Source organism: Podarcis muralis, chromosome 8 (genome assembly GCF_964188315.1).
Source record: "Podarcis muralis chromosome 8, rPodMur119.hap1.1, whole genome shotgun sequence".
Taxonomy (NCBI): domain Eukaryota; kingdom Metazoa; phylum Chordata; class Lepidosauria; order Squamata; family Lacertidae; genus Podarcis; species Podarcis muralis.
The window spans coordinates 47,889,327-47,914,409 of NC_135662.1; the positions used below are offsets into that span (position 1 = coordinate 47,889,327).

General features: G+C 40.1%; 1 protein-coding gene across 2 annotated transcripts in view; it reads right to left on the reverse strand.

The window, feature by feature from the left end:
* Positions 1-234: 234 nt before the first annotated feature.
* Positions 235-25,083, reverse strand: part of LAMA1 (laminin subunit alpha 1) — a 91,803-nt gene continuing 66,954 nt past the window's right edge. For both annotated transcript variants that reach the window (XM_077933139.1, XM_077933141.1), the window contains 19 exons: positions 24,026-24,169; positions 21,970-22,103; positions 21,514-21,664; positions 20,968-21,092; positions 19,091-19,241; positions 18,450-18,594; positions 16,030-16,171; positions 15,340-15,454; positions 14,969-15,139; positions 14,605-14,756; positions 13,892-14,077; positions 13,003-13,165; positions 12,535-12,647; positions 11,689-11,878; positions 11,126-11,284; positions 9,863-10,016; positions 8,917-9,050; positions 1,656-1,878; positions 235-736 (listed from right to left, as the gene is read on the reverse strand). In XM_077933139.1, coding sequence (XP_077789265.1) covers positions 576-736; positions 1,656-1,878; positions 8,917-9,050; positions 9,863-10,016; positions 11,126-11,284; positions 11,689-11,878; positions 12,535-12,647; positions 13,003-13,165; positions 13,892-14,077; positions 14,605-14,756; positions 14,969-15,139; positions 15,340-15,454; positions 16,030-16,171; positions 18,450-18,594; positions 19,091-19,241; positions 20,968-21,092; positions 21,514-21,664; positions 21,970-22,103; positions 24,026-24,169 — 2,913 coding nt within the window. In that variant the 3' untranslated portion in view covers positions 235-575. The remainder of the gene's footprint in view (positions 737-1,655; positions 1,879-8,916; positions 9,051-9,862; positions 10,017-11,125; positions 11,285-11,688; positions 11,879-12,534; positions 12,648-13,002; positions 13,166-13,891; positions 14,078-14,604; positions 14,757-14,968; positions 15,140-15,339; positions 15,455-16,029; positions 16,172-18,449; positions 18,595-19,090; positions 19,242-20,967; positions 21,093-21,513; positions 21,665-21,969; positions 22,104-24,025; positions 24,170-25,083) is intronic.

The following is a 25,083-nucleotide window of genomic DNA, read 5'->3' on the forward strand; positions in this document are numbered from 1 at the left end:
CATACTCAGCTTCCAGCTGAGCTTCTTTTCTATACAGAATACAAATTACTAGCAGCATTACCAGCATTCAGATGTGATTTACTGAAATGCTGCGGGCAGAATCTGCTCAAGATTTTAGCACTGACTTCCTACTAAATTCCTCAAGCTTGTGCCTTTACGTAACATTTTTTTCTGAGTCACATTTTACAGCTACAAAACACACACAACCTGAAATAATGTTTTACTGCATGGGGCCCCATTTTATAGCTTTATTATAGAAAAATCAATATACGCCAAATGAAATACTGTCAAACAAATCAGCAGAAGATACACTGTAAACACTTTGGGTGGGAGGCGGGGAGAGAAAGAAACAAATTCCACCCAAAATGAAAAACCAGTACTCAATGTTGTTAACATTTTAGTAGAGGTATCTGTTGTACAAAGAGACTTTAAAAATTAAATGTGGTATCGTAGAAGTTCTGGTTAAAAACAGTTGTCCTGAGTTGGAAAATACATGGATATCGCTGAGACCAGGATTATCATTAAAAACATTTTTCCCCCATTAAAAACAGATGAAACATCTAAAGATGGACCATTCACTGTTCAGCCCCAGGGCAGGAATGTGGAAAAACTCCATGCAGGTCAAAGGCTTCACTGAAGTCAAAGGCTTCTGCCTGTTGGCTTTTAAGCAGCATAAGGTTTCTCAAACACCCTCGGAATGAGCTCTTACTGGTCAAGCAGTTTTGTTTTACATCAGCTAGAAAACAAATGAAAGAACACAGTGAGCCTGTTTGCTGTTAGGAGGAGATTAAAACTGTACCTTAGAAATGGTTTGACAGCTTCCAGTAAGTCCTCGATTGTACACTACCAAGTAAAACAAAAAACAAAAACCCACAGCCTGCGGTAGTTCCCCTCACCCCTTTACCATCAACAGGATTTTCATTGCAGGACCCAAGGGGTCTATATGCACAAAGGAAACTCCAGACTAAAGGGTGGGAGAGAAACGGGCCTTCTGCCACAGCACTAGTTACCAGACAGCAATTTGGGGACTGTAGGGAGTGCCTATACCCACGATGGGTTCTAAATGGGCTTACAAAAAAAGGTAAAGGGACCCCTGACCGTTAGGTCCAGTCGCAGATGACTCTGGGGTTGCAGTGCTCATCTCGGTTTATTGGCTGAGGGAGCCAGCGTACAGCTTCCGGGTCATGTGGCCAGCATGACTAAGCCGCTTCTGGCGAACCAGAACGGTGCACGGAAAGGCCGTTTACCTTCCCACCAGAGCAGTACCTATTTATCTACTTGCACTTTGACGTGCTTCGAACTGCTAGGTTGGCAGGAGCAGGGACCGAGTAACAGGAGCTCACCCCATCGCGGGGATTCAAACCGCCAACCTTCTGATTGGCAAGCCCTAGGCTCAGTGGTTTAACCCACAGCGCCAACCGCGTCCCTTATACGTAGCTGCTAATTCATACAAAGCCCCAACCTGGCTTAAACCAGCTTCTGAGGAGATGGGGAAATAAAGTATCAAGCAGGACATTCTCTAACTTTACCAACTTCATGCTGCTTTATGGCATTTGCACCACCAGTCAGCCAGAACACAAACCAAGGGTGGGATGAAAATATAATGAGTAAAAAAAATATAATTCTGCATTTTGAAAATGAGGAAAGCAACATACCAGGATATCCTCCAACATAAATAGGGTTGTTCGTATCTGCAGAGGTGGAGTGCAGATGTGGATTGTCAGTCTGAACCAAGTTTCCATCAACTATCAAAGCAATACGATGCTTGCTTTTGTTTGCTTGGAGTTTGTGCCACAGTCCATCACACAGACCAGTTGTGCCTTTGGGCTCATAGGTAGCTGTTATTCTACCAGCTCCGTTGTTGACACTGAATAAAACCTACACGGCAGCAGCCATGCAACAATAATAGAAGGAGGCAAGAAAAAGATTTGTTCTTTTAAATATAACAATTTGCTCAATAATGATGTGGGAAAGTTTTCATTTTAACCAAATGGTTGGTAATTCATTCAAACCTCACTGCCGGTAGCTTTGACAGTTGAGCAGTATGTAATGCCCACGAGACTATTCCCTATCAGGAAGAGGCCAAACTAGCCTCCCAGGAGCCATCCCTATTTTTAGAGTACTACCCAATTGCCTTTTCTAACCCAGGCTAAGGGCTTGTGATGGACCAACACTCTGCCTTGAAGGAGAACTCTAGCATGCAGGGTGCCTTCGATCTCTCCTGGGAATTATTATGTTAGAAACTAAACCATTGCCTCACCTCTTCTATCTCCATCTGATCCCTGTTCTCTGCAGGAAAGGACATCTTGCACATACCACAATATCAGAATCAGGCCTTTAGTGTCACAGCACCTACCCTTTAGAAATCCATCCCATTAAATATCAGATACGTGCTACCTCTGTTGTCCTTTTGGCATGCATTGAAGACTTTTCTCTTTCAACAAGCCTTCTAAGCAGAGATTCTTATCCCAGCTAGCGTCCAGATTTGGTCTGAAACTGTTTTCATATACGTACTTGCTGTTAGAGCCAATTGCTGTGTGCAATTGTTTTATATTTGTTTTTATTATATTGCAAGATCACTTTGATATGCTGCATAGGAGGCGATTCATAAATGGTAATCATCATCGTCATCTGTCAAGATGGCTCCCTATGGCTCTGGGGAGTTCCCATGCATGGCCTCCTTGGCATCTAGATAGATGCCAGCTGAAGGCTCATGCTGGGGGTGGGGTGGGGTGAAGCATTGCAATAGGCTTCCTTGGCAAGGCTAGTGTTACTCCTGCTACATCATAATCCTTCATATGAGTGTTTATGGGTGGGGAGAGGAGCCGAAGTGGCCGTGACTCACCAGTGACTAAGGAAAAGGCAGTTCTGGATGAGCACAAGCTAGCAGCAAGCAGGGGCTGAATAGGACAACTGCACACACTGAGCAGATCAGGTGGGAGGGCTGCCCCAGAGTTGGGGGCATCATCAAAGCCCATATCTAATCCCCTGTACTTACCACGATGGAAAATTAATCTTTCTCCTGATCTAACAAAACTTTCTAGGAGGTAAAACCATGAAACAATTGTCCCCTTTTCTGACCTTCTGTGTGGAAACGTATTCATTAATGAATTTGCTCACACTCAAAAGCCTCACCTCGTCCCACTTAATATAAGCTGAAAAGTGCAAAGGAGAAAAGAGGGACAGAGAAAACAGAGGGAGGTAATAGAGGGTTCAAGTTATTCCACAAAAGCTTCGTTTAATGGAAAAAATTCCTAGGAACCTAAAATAGTACTTTGAAGATGGCTTCATTGAAACTGTTTAGATGTATTTTGACGGTTCTCAAGATGGTTTATGCTTTCCTTCATTTGCAATGTATTATCTGACAAAACAGCTTAAATAATTAAGTTTTAGGCTTCTCAGGTTTATTATGGATATATTTATAAAACGATAGCCATGGAATTTATGTCTAACGGGTGTTTTGTTTTTTTTAAAAAAAAACCTTTCACATTTTCCATCATCTTATTTTAGAGACCTTAACTTCCTCATTGTTTAATTAAAAGTCCGCAAATAGACAGTTGTGGAATAAGTATTATACTCAGAATGAGGCGAATGGGTTCCACTGCAAGTTTTTCCTGTGAGAACGGCCTTGGGATATGAGTGGCACGGCAGAGGAGATAAGAACCAGATCTAAAGTTAAACAAACACAAAAGAAAAGAGGCTCAATCTCTGGCAACACAGTGCCTGCACCAGACACTGGGACAGCAGCATCAATGGAACCTATGACACAGGCACTGCTTAAAATAAATCAATCCCTTGAGGCCTTAACAAAGCAATCAGCAGAAAATTCAAAGAAATTGACAGAACTTACAGCAAGATTGGATTTGAATACCACATCAGTGGCAACAAATACAGAATCTATAAATAGACTGATTCAGGAATCTTCAGAAACAAGGAAAATTGCAGAGAGTGCAAAATCTGTCGCAGGTGAGACACAGGAAAGACTTGTGCCGATTGAGAAAAAGGTGAATGAGCATGAAGCGGCCCTCTCCTTACTGGAATTACAACGGAAAGAACGAAATCTGAAATTTAGACAGGTTCCAGAGAAAGAAGAGGACAATCTGGCGGAATTTCTCACAGAGGCAATTCTGGAAAATTGGCAAGAAGATCTGGAGGAAGACGAAGTGGGGATAACAACTGCTTTCAGACTTGGTAGAAAGCAAAGCAAGAAGTCAAGGGATTGTCTGATCACCTTTAGAACCAAAGAGGAAAGAGACAAGATACTGAACCTTCATTATCAAAAAGCTTTGGTGATTGGAAACATTCAAGTCCAAATCTTTAAAGACATCCCTAAATACATCTTGGAAGTGAGGACCTTTTATAGAGATCTTGCCAATTTGCTGAGGAAGAACTTCATACCCTTCAGGTGGGAATTCCCACAGGGGTTGTCCTTCAACTATAAAGGGAAGAAAGTAAGAATAAGAACAGTACAGGAGAAAGAGTACTTTTTGGAGAGAAACCTAGAGGACCTACAGAAAGGTACGGTGGATCCGGCAAAAGAAGGGCAAGGATTAACACCAGAAGGAGGAGGGCTAACAGACATTGCAAATCTATCATTTGGACTACCACAACTGCCAACTGAAGAGGAAGAAAAACTTGGAGCAGTCGGAGGATCAAACATCTAACAAACAAAATGTCTCTGCAGCTTCTAAGCTGGAATTGCAACGGTTTGAACCATCCCAGAAAAAAACGACAGGTTTTCCACATTTTGAAAAGGGAACAACTGGATCTGATATGTCTACAGGAAACTCACATAACTAGAGCACACAGGAAATTGTTGGTGAACAAAAGACTGGGACAAGAATTTATATCTTCTGATAAAGTAAAAAAGAGAGGAGTAGTGATTTATGCAAAGGAAAAATTGGACCCAAAGTTAAAATTTAAGGATGAAGAAGGAAGATACCTGGCAATTGAAGTACAGATCCAGGGGGAAAAATATTTGATAATTGGAGTATATGCACCAAATGATGGGAAGGCAGAATTTTTTAAGAAGTTGCATGAGACCTTACTAGATTATCTCGACTGCAAAATAATAATGATGGGGGACATGAATGGAGTGGTTTCTACAAACATGGACAAGGCACAAAGACAGACAATATCTAAAGAAGGAAGATTACCAAAGACTTTCTTCGAGATGACGGAAAATATGGACTTGATTGATATTTGGAGAACAAAGAATCCTCTCGAGAGAGAGGGAACTTTTTTCTCGGAATCTAAAATGACATGGACGAGAATCGACCAAATCTGGGTATCTAGTGTGATGGCTACAAAGATTAAAAAAGTAGAAATCTGCCCAAAAACCTGCTCCGACCATAATGCTGTAAAGATGGAAATGAAAATGACAACAACTGGATCCTTTAGATGGAGAATGAATGACTCCCTATTTAGAGATGAACAATTTTGTATAAAGGCCCTAAAGACATTGAAAGATTATTTCGAGATAAATTTGAGAACAGATGTGGAAAAAAGAACAATTTGGGACGCAAGTAAAGCCGTGATGAGAGGCTTCCTGATACAACAGAATTCAATCAAGAGGAAAAAGCAAAATGAAAGGAAAGAAAGAATTTTAGAAAAAATGAAGGAAGGAGAAAAGAAACTGAGGTCAAAACCAAAGTCTCAAGAAATTTTGAGAGAAATAAAATATTATCAGACGCAATATATGGAACTGACAAATCAAGAGATAGAATGGAAAATTAAACAAATGAGACAAAGGACTTTTGAGTCTGCAGACAAGTGTGGGAAGCTCCTTGCATGGCAATTGAAAAAGAGACAAAAATTGAACACAGTTACTTGTTTGGAGATAGAGGGAAAGAATGTTCATAAGCCAAATGAGATAAGCAACTGTTTCCAAAGTTTTTTTAGGAAATTATACACACAAGGGCCAGTAAATGAACAAGAAATAGAAGAATTTCTTAAAAATTATGGACTACCGAAAATTCCAGAACAGGGCAAGTTGATTTTGAATGAGAAAATAACAGAACAGGAAATAGAGGAGGCCATACAAAAGGCACAACTGGGAAAGTCTCCAGGACCAGACGGACTGACGGCTAGATATTATAAAGCTTTGAGAGAAGGTTTAGTGCAACCACTAAAAGAAGTTTGCAATGAAATATTGGAGGGGAAAAAGGCACCTGAAACGTGGAAAGAGGCTTTTATCTCACTTATACCAAAGACCGAGACTGAAAAGAACCAGGTTAAGAACTACCGCCCGATATCATTATTAAATGTGGATTACAAAATTTTTGCAGACATTTTAGCAAAAAGACTGAAGAAAGTATTGACAGGTGAGATTCATAAGGATCAATCTGGCTTTCTCCCGGGTAGACACATGTCTGACAATGTGAGGAACATAATAGACATTGTGGAACTGTTGGAAATGAACATTAACAGAAAAGCGGTTTTGATTTTTGTGGACGCGGAGAAAGCCTTTGACAATATTTGTTGGAGTTTTATGAAAAAGAATCTCCAAGGGATGGGGGTAGGCCAAGGTTTTGAAAATGGTATAGGTGCAATTTACTCTGAGCAGAAGGCAAAGCTAATTGTGAACAATGTGGTAACGGAAGAGATAGCCATAGAGAAAGGAACACGACAGGGATGTCCTATTTCCCCCCTACTTTTCATACTAGTTCTGGAGGTTTTGTTAAATATGATTAGAAAGGACCAGTTGGTTAAAGGAATTCAGGTCGGAGTGAAAGAGTATAAATTAAGGGCATTTGCAGATGACCTAGTTTTGACTTTGCAACAGCCAATCACTAGTACAAAAAGAGTTTTAGAACTGATCGAGATATTTGGTCAAGTTGCAGGATTTAAGCTGAACAAACAAAAAACTAAAGTATTGGAAAAAAACCTAACAAATGAAGAAAAAGAGACATTCCAGAATGAAACAGGTTTGGAGATAGCAAAAAAAGTGAAGTACCTGGGGGTGAATTTGACATCGAAAAATGTGAATCTTTTTAAAGACAATTATGATAAATGTTGGACAGAAGTTAAGAAAGATTTAGACATATGGTCAAGGCTGAAACTTTCCTTGTTAGGCAGAATTGCTGTTATCAAAATGAATGTATTGCCTAGAATGTTATTTCTGTTTCAGACATTACAAATAATAGACAAGATGGACTGTTTCAAGAGGTGGCAGAAAGACATATCGAAATTTGTTTGGCAGGGCAAAAAGCCAAGAATAAAATTTAAGACATTAACAGATGCGAAAGATAGAGGGGGTTTTGCCCTGCCGGACTTAAGACTCTACTATGAATCAGCAGCGTTTTGCTGGTTGAAAGATTGGCTGCTCCTCGAGAATACAGACATTTTGGACCTTGAAGGATTTGACAACAGATTTGGTTGGCATGCATATATATGGTATGACAAGGTAAAATTGCATAAAGGTTTTAAGAACCATATGGTAAGGAAAGCTCTGTATAATGTTTGGATTAAGTATAAAGACCTGTTTGAAAGTAAAACCCCCAGGTGGTTGTCACCAATGGAAGCAAAAGAGGTGAAAAAATTGAATATGGGTTCTAATTGGCCTAAATATTGTGAAATTATAGAACAAGATGGTGAAAATGTAAAATTGCAGAGTTTTGAGAAACTGAAATTTAAGGTGAGAGATTGGTTACATTATCGACAGATAAATGAAGTATTTAAACAGGACAGAAAGAAAGGCTTCCAGGTGGAGAAGTCAAAATTAGAAACAGAACTGTTAGAACCCAATACTAAAAATTTGTCAAGAATGTACAACTTGCTGTTGAAATGGAATACTCAAGATGAAATGGTGAAATCTAATATGATTAAATGGGCACAGGACATTGGGCATGACATTGAATTTGCAGACTGGGAGCAGTTATGGACCACTGGTGTTAAATTTACGGCATGCAATGCCTTAAAAGAAAACATTATGAAAATGATCTACAGGTGGTACATGACTCCTGCTAAGTTAGCAAAGATCTATCATTTGCCCAATAACAAGTGTTGGAAGTGCAGTGAAACGGAGGGAACCTTCTATCACCTTTGGTGGACCTGCCCGAAGATTAAAGCTTTCTGGGAAATGATCTATAATGAAATAAAAAAAGTTCTGAAGAGAACGTTTGTTAAAAAACCAGAGGCCTTTCTCTTGGGTATGGTGGGCCAAATGGTGCCAAAGAAGGATAGGACATTTTTTATGTACGCCACCACAGCAGCAAGAATTCTTTTAGCAAAGTATTGGAAGACGCAAGATTTACCCACGTTGGAAGAATGGCAGACGAAGGTGATCGACTATATGGGACTGGCAGAGATGACTGGCAGAATTCGAGACCGGGGGAAAGAGGCGGTGGATGAAGATTGGAACAAATTTAAAGTTTATCTTAAAAACTGTTTTAATTTGGAAAACTAGGGGCTCAGAGTTATAAGAGATAAAGAACTACAGTTGTATTAATAACTAACTGAAGTTAAATACATGAAATATATTTAAGTTATGATCAGAGGGTTGCTGAAAAATCTTGAAACAAGAATGCAGAAAAGGGGTGGTATGGGGAAGTCATGTTTTTGTTTGTTTATGTCTATGTTTTTGTTTTGTTTATTCTTTATTTATGGAAAACTAATAAAAATTTATTATAAAAAAAAAACAGAATGAGGCGAATGGGGAGGAAACACTGGTGTAGGAGAACACGGAAGTATGATTCACGGAGATAGCTAAAACATACTAGCTAACTAGTGAACAAACCTACATTCACAACAAATTCTGCATTCAACATTTTTCTGTCACATATTAATAACTGACCCAGCTTCTTCTTCCAGCATTACACATTAAATATGCATTCTCCTTGATTGTTATTAACAGACCCCTGCCAGATTTGTCAAGATTGATTCACAAGCACATTTTCACACGACCTTATAACTCACCTTGCCATTAACTATTTCCAATCCAATGGCATCTACTTTAGCGCTACTAATTCCCAGAAGAACTCCATTGAGAGCTGTGGTGCGGAACTCAAATGTAACATTAACATCAGATCGGACTTTGTAGCCTTCCTTAACTATTTAAAAAGAGAGAGAAATAACAAAGTTGGGAGTTAGTAATCCTTCCTCTGATGTCATGTTCATACAGCGTTGCATTAGACGCAACCCAAAATTTGCACCATACCCAAAGATGTAATGTTGATTATGTGGGTAAAAGTAGGTACACATTTGGACTGTGGAAGATACGCGCTGCTGAAAAGTTCTGGGGTAGTCGCAATACAAGTTACCGGTACTTCTCAGAACATATACGTGCATGATGCTGTTGCATTTTATAGTCTTTGGTTGTTTGTTAAATAGGGCTTTGATCGAATGGTGTGAAACCTATCTTAAAAAAAGTCATTTCCCCTATTGCTGGCTGGGGCTGATGAAAGTTGTAGCCCAAAACATTTCAGGTACACCAGATAAGAATCCATTTTATAATAGCTCAATGCCTTTAAAAAGTGGCTCAGAAACAGCTGTCGAGACAGGATGGGTTACCTCCTGGCACACTTCCAATGTAAAATAATGGCTAAGGGCTTGGTTTTGTAGGAGAAAGTACAAATTAAAGCTTCCTCTAAATTTTGCTATATCATAAAGCTTTTACTTGCTCCATGGTTGGTAATACAATTATTATTTTTCTTTCTGACCAATAAACAGTTACTTGAAATGTGATCAATTAAGCAATTATGTTTCAGAATTAAGCAATAGCTGTTTACATATTATCAGTAGGGAATCAGCAAAACTGGAGCAGAGGATCAATACAGGAGTGGAAGTGTAGAATAATGGAATATTATTGTATTATTTCATTTTTGCTTGGGGAAAAAGGTTTGCAAAACAATCTGTTGCTTACCAAGGGCAGCAAAACCACTTCCATCAAAAAACGTTCCTTCCTGGGCTGCATCGTAACATTTATTCACAGCAAATTTTGAGACTGGGCTCTCTTTGTCCATTTGTTTGCTATTAATGGTTACTCCACCAATGCATGCAGGGATACTGTGAGTAATCTGCAAACAATTCAGTGTCATGATTAATGCAGTACATACATCTCACACACATACACACCACAAAACCTTACTGCTTCAGAACTGTAAATCACTGAAGATCAGGGTTAGTAACACAGCTGTGAGCACATAAAAAGAAAAGAAACAGCATAAATGCACATAAAGTGTGTCCAGACTGTAAACAAACCGAAGTCCCAGGGTAGTTAGTGAGCCAGATCAGCATTGAGGAGTCCAGGGTTCATGTTTCTACTAAGCAATGAAGGTTGCTGGGTAATCTTGGGCCTGTCACACTCTCTAAGCCTAGCCTACTTCACAAGATTGTTGTGAGAATAAAATGGGGAGGAAAAACAGATATCTGAGCTTGAGCAAAAGGCAGAATAAAAAATGTAATAAATAAAAACAGATCAATAATCCTACTTCTAGGGCTGAAATGTGAATTTCTAAATTAAACTGAATCCTGTTATTAGCTCCACAGCAGGAAAAACACAGACAAAATACAAATACCTACATTTTTCTCCTTGATGGCTACTGAAATAGAGGGAGAGGGGAATTCAGAAAACAGGATGTAGGAAAGAGTTAATTCTCCCTTCTTGCCAGCACCACTGCTGGGATAAAAATCAGACCACCAGAAGTTTATTTAATTTAAGAAATAATGTTTGGAGCCCCCACCTGGTTACAGGATACATTTTTCACTGTTCAGAAATGTCATACTGCTTTTGTTATGGCTAAGAACAAGCTCCTACTTATTGCAGACACAGTGAAAGCTGAAGCTGCTTCTTTCAGACACTAATACACTTTGCAAAAATTAGGTAGAAATCACTGCTCTTGCTATTATCTTTCTAAATAAAATAAAGATTCAAAGGACTTGCATACTTTAAACACATTCAGACCTAAGAGGCGAGAGGGATGAACAATGGTATAAAAGCACCAAAACTTCCATGCTGCTGAGATCAACATCTGATATTGACAAGTCAGTGGTGTGCAACGATTCCCGCACGGATTTTGTGTTTCAATGCACTGCAAATTGTTGTTTTCTTTCAGAGTGCTGTTATGCAGCCTGATTTGCCTGGCAGACAATAGACATAAAGGACAATTAAAGAGAAAAAGCTTACATTTCCCATTTTCTTGGCTGCATAAGCCAAGGGTAGCCCCCCTAGGTACAGCTTCCCATCCACATCCAATGTGTTTCCATCTCCCGGAACATTTACAGCCGCAGATTCCTGCCCATCAACTATGACAACACCTTTCCTTTTAGTATACTCTGTCTTCACCTATAAGATAAGATACAATATTTGTAAGATGACACCAATAGTTAAGACTAGGAAACATCCAATTAAGAATAGGGTTCCATATATTGTGTGGGACGAGCATGACTATTTTAAGTTTTCTGCTTCTTCCAATGCAATCTTTATTTACTACATTTTTGCAGACAATTATTGCCTTTGGATAACTTAATGCACAGTGTGTTAGTAAAGAAATGCAAAAGCTACCATGCATTTAATGAGAATTTATTTTTATTTTTAAAATACCAACATGCAGATAATGAAAAGCTCTGAAATAGTGCAAGAAGAGAATACTTAATCGGGAATTATTTTTCCAACATAAGAAAGTATGTGAGAAAGGCAGGAGACCCAGACCTAAGACAAGGCTGGATGCAGGCATTTGGCCCACCTACCGTATGCCATTTCCCATCACTGACGATTGCTCCATGAAAGGCTACTGCCCGACCCTTTCCAAGATCAAATGAAAAATAAAGCTTTCCCCCTTGTAGCTGAAGGGCTGCGTAATCGACCTGCTTTTGGTGAGTCATGTAATATATCAGGCCACTAGAAGCAAAAGTCCTGAGGTTCAACTGCACAGAAAGCCTAGGGGAGGAAACATGAAATTGATCAGAGCTTGGAAGCCAATGGAATCCCCAATAGAAACTTTTCTAAGCTCTCCAGAGGAAGAGATTGGTGCAAGTTTGGTATGCCTATGATAAAGAAAATGAAACGTCATCACACCTATTCTCTGCTTGTGGCTAGAGCTCCACAGGTAGCGAAGGAAGGTGAAGGCAGGTGGTGTGAGAACCAGTAAGGAAGGGAAGTGAGGTAAAGAAGAGGAAGGTGGAAACAAGACAAGAGTTAGTGAACATGAAGATAAGTGGCCATGTTCTCAGGAGCTGCAGTTGAACCAACCAATCTTCCACTGAGGAAGACGGAAGATTCTGGATCCTGCCTGTCTCCATTGAGGGAGGAGCTTTCCTGTGGAGAAGGACTGCCTTCCAATGTCTCTGGTGCATAGACTTTAACACACCCACACCCTTTAAAACTAACTGCTTTAGCTTATCTCAAAGAGATATACATACATGCTTAACTCTCCTACAAATCAGTGGGATTAAACCTTTCTAAACTTTTATTCAATAGTGCCCTGTGAAACCGGGATGATGGCCTATCTCACATGTTGTGCAGCATTTCACATGTTTAAAAGCTCCATTTAATTTTTTTTAAAATTACAATTAATCATAGCAAACTATACCTACTTTTTTCTTACAGTGGACTGATTGAAAAGAAGCATCAAGTGACTGTTCCTTGCAAGGCCAAACTGATGAGCGCCAGAAACATACTTCAGTATTTCATCCTCTGCACAAGGTTTCTATTAAAGAAAACATTAGTTAAAATCCCACCCCTTGCATCCAAGCATTGCTTTGCTTAGTTTTTCACCTGAATGTGATGCCTCACAATATATAAATCACAAGTATAAAATTCAAGCAAAACTAACATTATCAGAACCCAGACAGAAATGACACAACATTCATCTTTGCAGACAAGAGCTGTAGGTTTAGATGAGGGCTGGGGAACTGGATTCAGAAGTGGCAAGCCCTTTGCAGGTCATTCTGGCACCCTGCTTCTCCCCCCCCTCCCCCCCCCCCGCTTTGTCTGTCTTAACACCTCCCATATTTCCAGGTCTTGCCATGGAGGAAAAGGCTGATTAGATTTTGTCCACATACTTTCTTAATTTCTGCAAGAGGCCTGTAGGAAATTGGCATCATCTGCATCTCAGGAAGGATCTCAATGTCTTCTGGCTGGATGGTAGGCCTAGGGCTCTCCCAAAGGAAGCAACTATCCATATCAACACCTTCATACCTCACTGCAGTGGTGAAATCCAGAAGTCTGGGTTTTAAAGAAAGAACAATTTATTTATTTCAATGAAACACACAAGAAACAGGACCACTGTTAACAGGTCCACTGTGCATACTATGAAAGCTGGAGACATTTTACAAGCAGTGCTTACAAAAACTCCCTATGTGAAATTCAAAAGAGCCTCCATGTTTATTTATACTAGTCAGGCATCTCCACAATTATGTGTTTTGGGTGCAACATCTACAGGTTTTGCCTGTTCTCTGTTCCACCCAGGACCCATCCTCCATAACAGTCAGCTGTGATTCTGGACTTCGTTGCAACTTTAAACAAAGCAAGGCAAGACTTGACACCTGCATGTTTTCCTGTGACGTGAATGCCAAGTGACGCACATCTCCACCAGCAAGCAACCGTTGTACCCAGAGAATACTTGCAAGCAGCTACAGAGGGGCAACATAATCTGTTGTATCATCATCTGGTCAAAAAAAAGGCCTTAGGAAGAATTTAAGGTTTAAGGCTAAAGCAATGGAAACAAGGACAGCAATCTAATCAATCTGATATCATTGTCAAAGAACTATAGCTATGGATTTGCCCATGTTATGTTTGGGGCTTCTTGTGTGTTTTATTATTTCTGGTTTCTTAGCGTTAATTTATAAATGTGTTGTGTACATTATCACTTTCATAGAAGCCACCTTGAGGGAGCTTTGGCTCTGACAATAAAGGCTGTACATGAATATTTTAATTAAATAATAAACTTACTCCATATTAAATATCAAGTTGGTTATACAGCCATAGAAAGAGCCTGCCATCTTTAGTCCTAAAATGCCTTCTCCTGCAGGAATCCCACCAATGAAGAAGTTGGATATATTCATTGGCCTAGTTTCTGCCAATGGGCCAAGCCTAATTTCTGCAGGGCTACTTTCATCCACCTGGACAGTTATAATCCTGGAAAGAAGAAGAAAACACCACAAAGTGAACTATTATCCAATTTAAAAAATGTCTGATTTAAGAACAATAATAGTGAAGAATCAACAGTAAATGAACCAGAAATAATGGTGGTTCTCCAAATGATCTTGCAGTCCTGATTGTGTGGCAGACCAGGCGTGTTCAGTAGCATTCCAATTAATTTCTAGCACTAATTAAGTTGTAGGTGTCGCATAAAACATTGGATTTATATGTTTCTCCATCTAATAAATAAAATAGCTAATTGTGTGTGTACTTCTTGTATCAGTACTTGGCATGATTCTCCCTGGTGGCCAAAATGTCTAGCAATTTCAAGAGAGCATCCATGCACAACTTAATCAGAGGCTCTGTAGTGTATGCAATTACCATATAAATCACAACTTCTCCATTAACAGCAGAAAAACACAACTGTGGTTATTCTACTGAAATAAACTAAACTAAGCCAGTTCTTTAGGGAACATGGTAAACTTGACAACAGGCCTTAATTAAACAAGTGATTCAGCTTCTACCTCTTATTCCGAGTCAGGATGACCGAATGTTCTCGTCCATCGCTGTAAGTTCCATTAGCAGGCTGAACGAGGACCTTTCTTGTACTTGCTCTGTCCCCGGCATTGACATGCACTGCCAAATGGCCATTGACCAACATGATGGAGAAAAAGGGCTGAGAAAGATGGAGAAGATCAAGTTCAGCTATTACTCTCTTGCATACTCCTTGTAAACTGTGCTGCCCAATCCCAATTCTGCTCACCCCATTCCAATCTGAGTTGTGCTCAACAGTGTGAGGATCCCTGCTTGACTTTGGATGACACCACTAGGGAACGACTAAGAAGACACTTGAGACCACAAGAGTTGAAAAGATGGTCAGGTGCTTACCAGCTGGGCTTGCCTGCGCCTTCGCTTTTCTGCGCCTTTACTTAGCCCAACGAGGATGATGCCGCTGGCATTCTTTGTTGCAAAAGTGGCCATAAGTTCTGATTCTGCTGACAGGGGTTTGGGCAGCAACTCAATATAGCCATTGCTCAAGATACTAGCACTGTGTATAGGCTATTTTGCAAAAGAAGAGAAATAAAATGAGTGAATTAGATCTTCTATCTGTCAGAGACATAACAATGCAGGAGTTGATTATCTGACAATTTATCAACATTATAGCATCCATTATAGTATCAGCGGACACTGTTGATTGGTTTTTCCAGCAACAAGTAGCAATCAGTTTAAATTTACTAAGAACTGCCTGTGTGTCCTACCTCCAGAATGCAGCCTTTCCTCACACCGTATGAGTTTTTAAGCAAATCAAAAGTGGAACGGGATATTTCCAAGTTCTTAATACATCCCACATATTTTCTGCTGTTAAGCCCTTTCCTAAAAAGAGAAAATATTATTGGAGTGGGGAGAGAAACATTGGTCTATGATATTTAGCTCAAAAGGAATGGCTGCATAAATCCAAATTACAGAATAAGCAAGCACACAATGAAAACTAGTAGAGGGAAACGGTTACTGGATACATTCACAATCGTTTTGAATTCTGTCCATAAATTAAACCTGACACAGCGAGAAACTTTTTCTTCCCTCTCTCCCTGCATCTCTTCCCAGATTCTCAGAAAATTCTTAAGCAATGTCAGGGCAATTTTCAGTTTGGTATTCAGTTTGCAATATGCTAGGCAGAAAAGAAGGGGGGGAATGAGTGTATTTATATAGATGGTGATGCATTCATGTTTGTTTTCTTAGTTTGCTTGCTTAGTTAGTTTACTAAGACAAACAAAAGCAAAAAACACAAAATAAAACACTATATAAAAACAAGTAAGGAGTGTTATGAAGCCTGAAGTTCAAAGCAAATTAGGAGTTCAAAGGAACCTGGGACCCTGCATTTAAATACTATATTTGAAAGTTCAAATATAGGAAGATCTAAGTGTGTAACTCTTTTTATTTAAGCCTACCTTACTGCCCTTGACCGCGGTAACCCGCCAATGTAAATAGGATCCTTATCGGAACGATTCAGGTCAGAGGCTGTACCAGGGGATATTCCTTGCTTGGTTTCTTTAGAACTCAGGTTATAAGCATCCATGACTGCCAAAATCCCTGAAAGGGTAATGAAATCAGAGATTAGCAAACAGAAATATCTGAGATTTTGCTATGCTACATTTGTTACGACTCAAACATTACAGCAAAACATAATAGTAACAGGATATCATTGTGACAAACTGCTTTACTAATATGAGTCTAGATATTTTACTGAGCTAATCTAATTCTTCTATGAAGGCCCCTTCCTCATTAAGGAAAAATATGAAACATATGGCTTATATGCTATTTTGGACACTATTTCCATAACAGGTAATAGCACTGTCAATTTCCAAGTTTTTCCAGTCTTCCTGATTCAACAAACACATATGCAGTAAATTTCTCATAGGTTCATGAACCAAAACCTCTTTGGGGTGAAATCCAACAATGTATGTCTGCCTGCAGAATGAACACAGCTGACAGAATGGATCCTGCTTTCTCCATAATTCCCAACCCCAAATTATTCTGGAGGACTGACGAACTCTCCAGAGCAGATGAGGGAAGCAGGGGCAGGAGATGGGAGCTGAAAGGGAGTTAAGAGGATGGGGAGGAGCTCTTGCACAAGCAGATGTCCATTCACTTGACCCTGGATGCCATTCCTTATTTATTTCCATGTTTCACAAGTCAAGCTCTTTGTGAGCAATGGTTTCCAGTCACTCCAGTTGGATAGTGACTGGGTAAAGTACTTCTGACACTGTATGATTTCTTCCTTCCACTAACCAAGTTCCAATACTTGGTTATACGGTTGTGAATCTTAAAGGGCTAATCTCAGTTTAAATCCTTGCCTTGCCTCCACTGTTACGCAGTTGAGTAGAGACCTCCACAGAAAACAACTATATAGATTCCATGCTGAATAATCTCACTGTCTGGAATTTACATCCTGATTTGTCGCATGGTTAAATTGATGTAAGGACATTGTAGCATTAATCCAAAAGATCAAAGGCCCATGGAGAATTCAATTAAAGTAAACAAACCTAAACAGGTCTTTTGAATGTGTAAGTACTTGAGCTTATACATGAATTGTCAACTGTCAGGCGCTGACATCAGCGAGAACAGAACCAACCAGTCAAAACAATCTCCCACCAAGGAGTAATAAAAAAGAAGTGGTAGCATTATACAGAAAGTGACCTTCACTGATAAGTCAGATCAATGTGAACAGAATAACAAAACAGCATAAAAAGTAGAATCCTATAGCATGAGAACGAACCTCCATCTAGACCAGCATCCTACTTCCTGAAGTAATCTCGGAATGTTACAACATGTCATCACATGGTAGCAGCCAATGCTCTCATAAGAACACTGGAAGACCCATTGTAATTTGGTTCCTCTAGTCAAATATTATCCCCTAGTTGGGAGTGGCTCTCCAGGAGTCTAACCCAGCCAGAGGCCCCAGCTTAGGAGGATGATTGGTGGTGGCCAACATCTCATGCATGACATCAGGACATTGGGAGGAGCCAGGGAAGGAGCTGAATGTGGTGGCCATGCAGCTTTAATGGCAAGTGGGAGAGAGAGAGCTCTTTCCCCCTGGTGCCACCACCAGTGGGAGGCTACTTCTTGTGGCAGGAGGAGGAGGAGCTGGCCACTGGAGCTGTGCTGTGCTCAGCTCCATGCTTTGCCTCTGCGCTTTTTGGACATGGGGACAGTCCCACCCCCAAAAAATATTGGTGCCCCCTAAAAGGGCTCAACCCACAGCAGTCGGTGCCACTGATCTCCACCCAACCTGGGGGTGCTGGGGATTAAACCTGGGTCCTCCTGCATGCAGAATGGATGCTCCACCCAACTAGGGGTCATCATCTTGTTCACACACACACATATGCTTCTTGACTGTCACTTGGAACGTTTCCTGTCCCAGCACGAGCCCATTTATTGATTTACGTTATTCACCCTAATGTACAACAAAGTGCATTGTCCTCATAAAACAATTCTCAAAAGCCAAGAAATGTTTAAGCTTCTGCACTATATTGAAAATTAATTCACAGAATACAGCTTTTGTCACTGTTGCTGATACACAGTTCCAATAGATCAAGTAACTTCTCTTAGAAGTTGGATACAAAAAAACATAAGAAAGAAGTTATGGTGAAGTCTATTTGGATTTAGCTAAAAACATGCCTGGACATTTGCATGAAGCTGTGGCCTTTATTAAAACAACGCAAGTTAAATCAACTGAGACCATTATTTCATCAAAATCATGGAGACAGGAATAGTTTACTTTGCTTGGATTTCCCTCCATTTGGCTATCTGCTAATAATTATAGAAAGAGTAAGCATCTGCTTTTTTCAGCCCATATGTAACATTTTACCTTCTTTTTTGTTTCGGGTGAATGAAATTTTATACCATGTCCCATTATTGTAGCGGCTTTCTGTTTCAAGGGTAAGAGGACCTGAACCAAGATCAACAGTTAGCTTAACTTTGCCATCCACAAGCTCCAGAGACAAGAAATCCCTCTGCAAGGATGAAACAAAAGTCAGAAAATAAATAAAATCTCTTTGGTAACCCCCTCTCCTCTCAATAAGCTCAAGGCAACATACAATATAAAACACCAATGGTAGTATCCAACCAACCTGACCCTGCTCAATGGAACTTCCCCCTTCATCTCCAAGCATGTTCCATGCGCCCTGCCCAAATCTGCTCTAGAGGGTTGGAAGAAACCCAGAAAAGATTTAGGGGTTTGTGCAAAGGGAGGAGGGTGACAGTTCCATTGTGCAAGAACAAGTTAGTTGGATACTGCCCAAGATTTTATGTATGCATGTCAGGGGAAAATAAAGATTCTATATGCCTTTAAACAATGGTTTTCAACATTCAGCAGAAAATCATTGGACTATATAAATAGTCAGTGCCACTTTTTGTTGAAAAGTATATACAATCACTAGTCATTTCCACAGAATCTTTGGAAACTACTGGTCTAAATAGAGCTTTTAAACACTGGGTGAGTTTTCTTACTGTGCCATTAGAAGTCAGGTACACTAAGAGCCCATTTGGCGTGAAGGTGCTGAAAAATACTATGATTTGGGTCACAGTGGAGCGAAGTGACTTCTCCACCACTGAATATCCACTCCCATCAAAGTGAAATGAAGTGTCTTCATCCTGTGGGCTACAGAAACAAACAAAACATTTCAATGGTTCCAGCCTCCAGCAAAGGAGTCGCTTTCTTGTCAAGAAGGCAAACTCTACCCACAGAACCTTGAGCTAATCATTTTTATTTAAAAGCATTTATAAATCATTTATTTATTTAAAAAACACCTCTAAGCAATGCACATTACAAAAACTGGGCATTTTCAGCTGTTGCCTCTGTACTGTGGAATGCTCTCCTCTCTACCACATATAAAGCAGTAAGCTTCCGTTGCTTCAGGCATCTTTTACAGATTTATAATTTTGCCCTGGCTTTCACTGATCTATGGGATCAGCCCATGTTTGATGTGTTTGAATTCCTGTTTTATGTTTTCATATGGTGTTAATAGTACTGTTTTTTTGTGTTGTGGGTCACCATCCTATTGTATTCTGCAGGGTGTGATATCACAAGTTGAATTTCTCCGGGTCATCTAAGTGATCTTACAGACCAATACAGGGGGAAATTTGCTTGTTTAACTTCAATTAACTGACACAATTTGCCTACCACGTTAACCAGCCTGATAAGCCAAATTGCAAATTGCGGGCATATTCTGACATAATTATTATGGTAAAATCATCAAGTGCAAAAACAGAATATATACGTTCCAATCTTCCAAACTGCTGTCACTGATTTACTGGATAAACACTTTCAGGGAAAATGGCTCAAGAAATCAAGCCATAATTATAAGGATTGCTCTGCTGATATTATAACATTTCTAAAATAGTCCTGCATCCCCCTCTGCTGGTTACAAATGATACCTACCAGGAATCTGCAAAATAAAATATATATTTTTTGTCATATACAGTTGTTAAAACATGAATACTTGAGAACTAAATGAATGTAATATCTGATGCTATTTTAAAGCACATTTTCACAGAGAACAAATATACATGCATGGAAAAACATCCAAATCAGAGTTTAATCATGGGGAATGTGCTCTGGTTGCACGTGTTCCCTTGTCTACTTTCTAAGAGTAGCAGTAGTAATAGATTATCATCCCCTTGTCATGTAATCATAAGATCACTGTGAGGTAGGTTAAGTGGAAAGATAGTGACTGGCTGAAAGTTTGGGGATTTGAACCTAAGTCTTCCTGGTTCTAACCACTGCACCATGCTATCTCTCATTTACACCAGTTTCCTGTGACTTTCAAACTCAGGCAAAAAAAATGATCAGCGGTAACCACAGCATTCTGCCCAACAAGAATCAGAACACACTGTTTAGTTTTTTGAGGTATTGTTTTTAGCAGGAACCAAGGATTGCTCAGTTTGCATATCATGGCAAATTATAGTTACCACAAGCCAGGAAGTGGGTGAAAAAAATCAATCTGCATTTGGGAGGGGAAAGGCAAAGTCCTAAAGCAGGAACCCAAGAGCCACCCATAGTTTGGCTGTGATGAAGCCCATGTACTCCCTTCTTTTCATGTGGATTCTGTAAAATGGTTAGAAGGAGCTTCAATATGCTGACAGGAAACGATGGCAGGCGACTGCACCAAATAAAAGCCCCAAGGAGTTTCCACAGTCCTGGTGGTGTGGTTTGGAACCTGGACCCAGCCACACAAAAGATCATGAGCCTTTATACAAATGAGGAGCAAAGCAGGAATGCCCAGCTCAACCAACCATCACTCCTGTGGAGGAGCTGCATTTATGCAAACATGCAAGACAACTCCTGTTTTAATTACAGATTTCTATAAACTGCTTCAAGTTCTCACCTTCCAAAGCATCCATTGCACTTGCCTTCCCTCTCCACATAGTTCCAAAGTCCAACAGATTTGCCATTCAAGGATGCTTCCCCCATGCATCCCTTAAAATGAGTAACCTTAATGGCAGGTGATTTCTGTTACAGAAGAAACACATTCACCATGAATGATAATAAAAAAGGGAATTTGACATTTATCCAGATAAACAGCAATCCGTGGCCTAAAGTTGTAACTTGATAATCAGGATAAATTGTACCAGGCAAATAAGAGCATTACTGATACAGTTATTCATGATTATATGTCAGCGGGTGGCTTAAAATAAGAAGAAAAATACAAAAATGATATCCATAGTCAACTAGGGGCACAATTCTACATTCAGGATCTGCCAGCTGAGAAGCTGCATGATTTGGAAGAAATGCTGCTAAACATATATCCTGTCATCTCTGAATGTGTGGCAATTATTGTTCATTCATCACAGAACAGTGAGTGGAAAGTGACTTGGAAGTCAATAAAATGAACAATAATGAAGTATTACAGCACGGCTATTAATTTTTTCACCTTTATTTGTCCTCCAAGTCCACCAATAAACATGAGTGTTGATTGGTTTACATCCAGTACTGTAGCTGTCCCAGATGAGGTGGCAGTTCTCATAAAGGGCTTCTGAGAAGCGCTTGCCTCCTCTACACTCAGAGTGCCAGTTCTTCCAAACCTAATTATCACAAATAATAAGGGGATTAAAAACAGTTATGCACGCTTAACTGCCAATCTGTGTTATATACTTATCACTAAAGAAAGAACTGCGAAATTTTCTGAAATTAAAAATGGTTGCATTATACATGGTTGACAGCAGATGCTCTCATCAACCCCAATTATTTGGATGAGTTGTACTTTCCAATAAAATAATAATAATTCTCCTTTAGACAGTAATTATTTCAGGTTTATTGGTGACTGTGCAAATCTGATATTCCCCTAGGGTTCATTAATTACATGTGCTGCACACCAGTTACATCTTACCTTGTAGCATGTATTCTGTGCCATTTGTTGTTGTTAATGAAAAAGTCAGGGTATTCCAGCCTTGTTGATCCAGAGCCCATATCCCACAAAAAGGCCACCTTCCCACGGCGCATCTCCACTGCCATGAAATCAGCCTAAAAACAAGGTTGCCAAAACACTGAGAGAATGCCCAAATGGCTAACGTTGGTGAATGTCAGCTACTAAAAGACAGTATTTGAAAGCATTGATCAAATCCAAATGAGACTCAGTTCACATGTTAAATAAGCAGCACAGTAACACTTTACAAAGGGACGCGGGTGGCGCTGTGGGTTAAACCACAGAGCCTAGGGCTTGCCGATCAGAAGGTCGGCGGTTCAAATCCCCGCTACGGGGTGAGCTCCCGTTGCTGGGTCCCTGCTCCTGCCAACCTAGCAGTTCGAAAGCACGTCAAAGTGCAAGTAGATAAATAGGTACCGCTCCGGTGGGAAGGTAAATGGTGTTTCCATGCGCTGCTCTGGTTCGTCAGAAGTGGCTTAGTCATGCTGGCCACATGACCCGGAAGCTGTACGCCGGCTCCCTTGGCCAATAAAGTGAGATGAGCGCCGCAACCCCAGAGTCAGCCACGACTAGACCTAATGGTCAGTGGTCCCTTTACCTTTACCTAACACCTTTCCAACATTGGCCCATATGGGAATGATTCTCTGAGGAAACTTTTTGTATCATTTGACCTCACATTGTGGATTGGGCCATTTCAAACAAAGCAACATGACTCTGCTCAAAAAAGAGGGGCTTTAATGGGATGGAATGGCTAAAATTGGCCAAACACTGCAATAAGTAGTCACCACTTCACTTGCATATTAATCACTTGTACAAGAATACTGAAAATAAAATTGGCAATCTGAACACATGCAGATCACACTGAGTTTCGAGAAGCCAATGGTTCAATAACTCAAGACACACACACAGTGTTAAGTGCAACTTAAACACTAAAAAAAAAAACCCCACAAAAACCTCTATTCAGAATTTTGGGGACCATTAAACTTGCTATGTGCAAATGAAGCATTCAAGGAAAATAAAACTAACAGTGCATTTGTAAGGTGTGCCGACAATACAAAATTATCCAAGCTTAATTATCCAAAGGATTGTTTAATTGAAGATACAGCTGGCGCTCCCAGAAAGTAGTTGAAGAACCAATTGTTATTGTATAAATGCTAACCACTATACAAAACAATCCAAATTAGCTGTAAGCAATCATGAATGCTATTAATGTCAGGAACAGTATCTTTCCATGTATTTCATATATCATATGATACGAATTTAAGAACCCTTTCCTTACCACTGCTATTTGGAGTATTCAAGAGCTTACATAGATACAATATCACAGTCTCCTTTCTTGGAGGGTTTTCAACAGAGGTTGGATGGTCATCTGTCCTGCATTACAGGGGATTGGGCTAGAAAACCTTCAGGGTCCTTTCCAACTCTACAGTTCTATGGTTCTAATGTGGATTAGAATCCCCATTTCACCAATGAATGTATATGAATAGATAGAGTGACCTATCACACCCAATAGCCATCTAGGTATAAAGGGACAGCTAATAGGTTTTCCAGTAGGGACGCGGGTGGCGCTGTGGGTAAAAGCCTCAGCGCCTAGGGCTTGCCGATCGAAAGGTCGGCGGTTCGAATCCCCGCGGCGGGGTGCGCTCCCGTTGCTCGGTCCCAGTGCCTGCCAACCTAGCAGTTCGAAAGCACCCCCGGGTGCAAGTAGATAAATAGGGACCGCTTACTAGCGGGAAGGTAAACGGCGTTTCCGTGTGCGGCTCTGGCTCGCCAGAGTAGCGATGTCACGCTGGCCACGTGACCCGGAAGTGTCTCCGGACAGCGCTGGCCCCCGGCCTCTTGAGTGAGATGGGCGCACAACCCTAGAGTCTGTCAAGACTGGCCCGTACGGGCAGGGGTACCTTTACCTAATAGGTTTTCCAGTAAATGACCAGAACACTTGGTCTTTGGTAAAGAGTTTCCAGCATATAAAATGAAGACTTAAGTTGCCATATAAAATGTTCTAAATCCTTCTGCTTACTTTACCACTGCTACCCAGGTAAAACAGGAGGTTATCAGGTTCAGTTGTTTTAACATTTAATGTTAATGTGTTATAGTTTGTAGACAGTATCTGGGGCTGATAAGCACGAATGCAGTCTCTTTCTGCAGACACAGCGACTTTAATCTGAAAAAAGAGGGGGGGAAATAAAAGGCAAGGTTGGTATATACGTTGTACATGTCTTCAGAAATGGTCTGTCAAATTTAAAATTGTTTAGGCTTGCTTCAGCCAATTAGTTTCTAGGATTGTGTCGTATTTATAGTATTAATCATCATCACCACCATCAATAATGGTGTTGTTATTAAATTATAAATGATATTAATTAATTTTAATTTTAATGATGCAACTTTGGGGCTTTATGGAGTGGCAGGGCCTTTATATATAGAAAACCAAAAAAGAGTAAATGAGTGAGAGAGAGAGAAACTGACAAAGAAGCAATTTTGTTACATTCTGATCCAGGAATTCTAAACGTAAATGGGACACCTGTTCACTGTGATCTAAGAAATTTGCTAAAGTTCTGTTTTGCCACTGTAGCGTCAAATGTTTTACAACAGCTTAGTAAGGAAATAGGTAAAATTGTTGCAGGGGACCCTTCTGCCAGCTAGTATGTCAACTGGCTGTCTATGAACTACAGCACAAGGAGCAACAAGTTGACAAATGTTGATGTAACTTCACATAAAGGAAATTTCTCTAGAAACTCTGATGGATTAAGAAACAAAGAGCTCAACATTACTAATAAGAACTACTATGGGTACAAGCTACAGAACTCCTCATGCCCTGTAAAGCTTTTCGAATTCTTTTTTCCTAACCAGTAATTTGACGCACTGCATAATAAATCACCTTTTAAACTGCAGGGAGTTCATACATAGGCGTAATGTTGTTGAAAGAAAGAAATCAAAAGTGCTACTGGATATTCCATGAGACCCTGAATTGTGGCCTGTGTCTTCATATTGCAACACACACACGTGTGTATTTTGATTAGGGCATGTGCGTAGCATTGAAGCTTAGTAGCATTTCCCCCTCCTAGAACATGTAGAAGG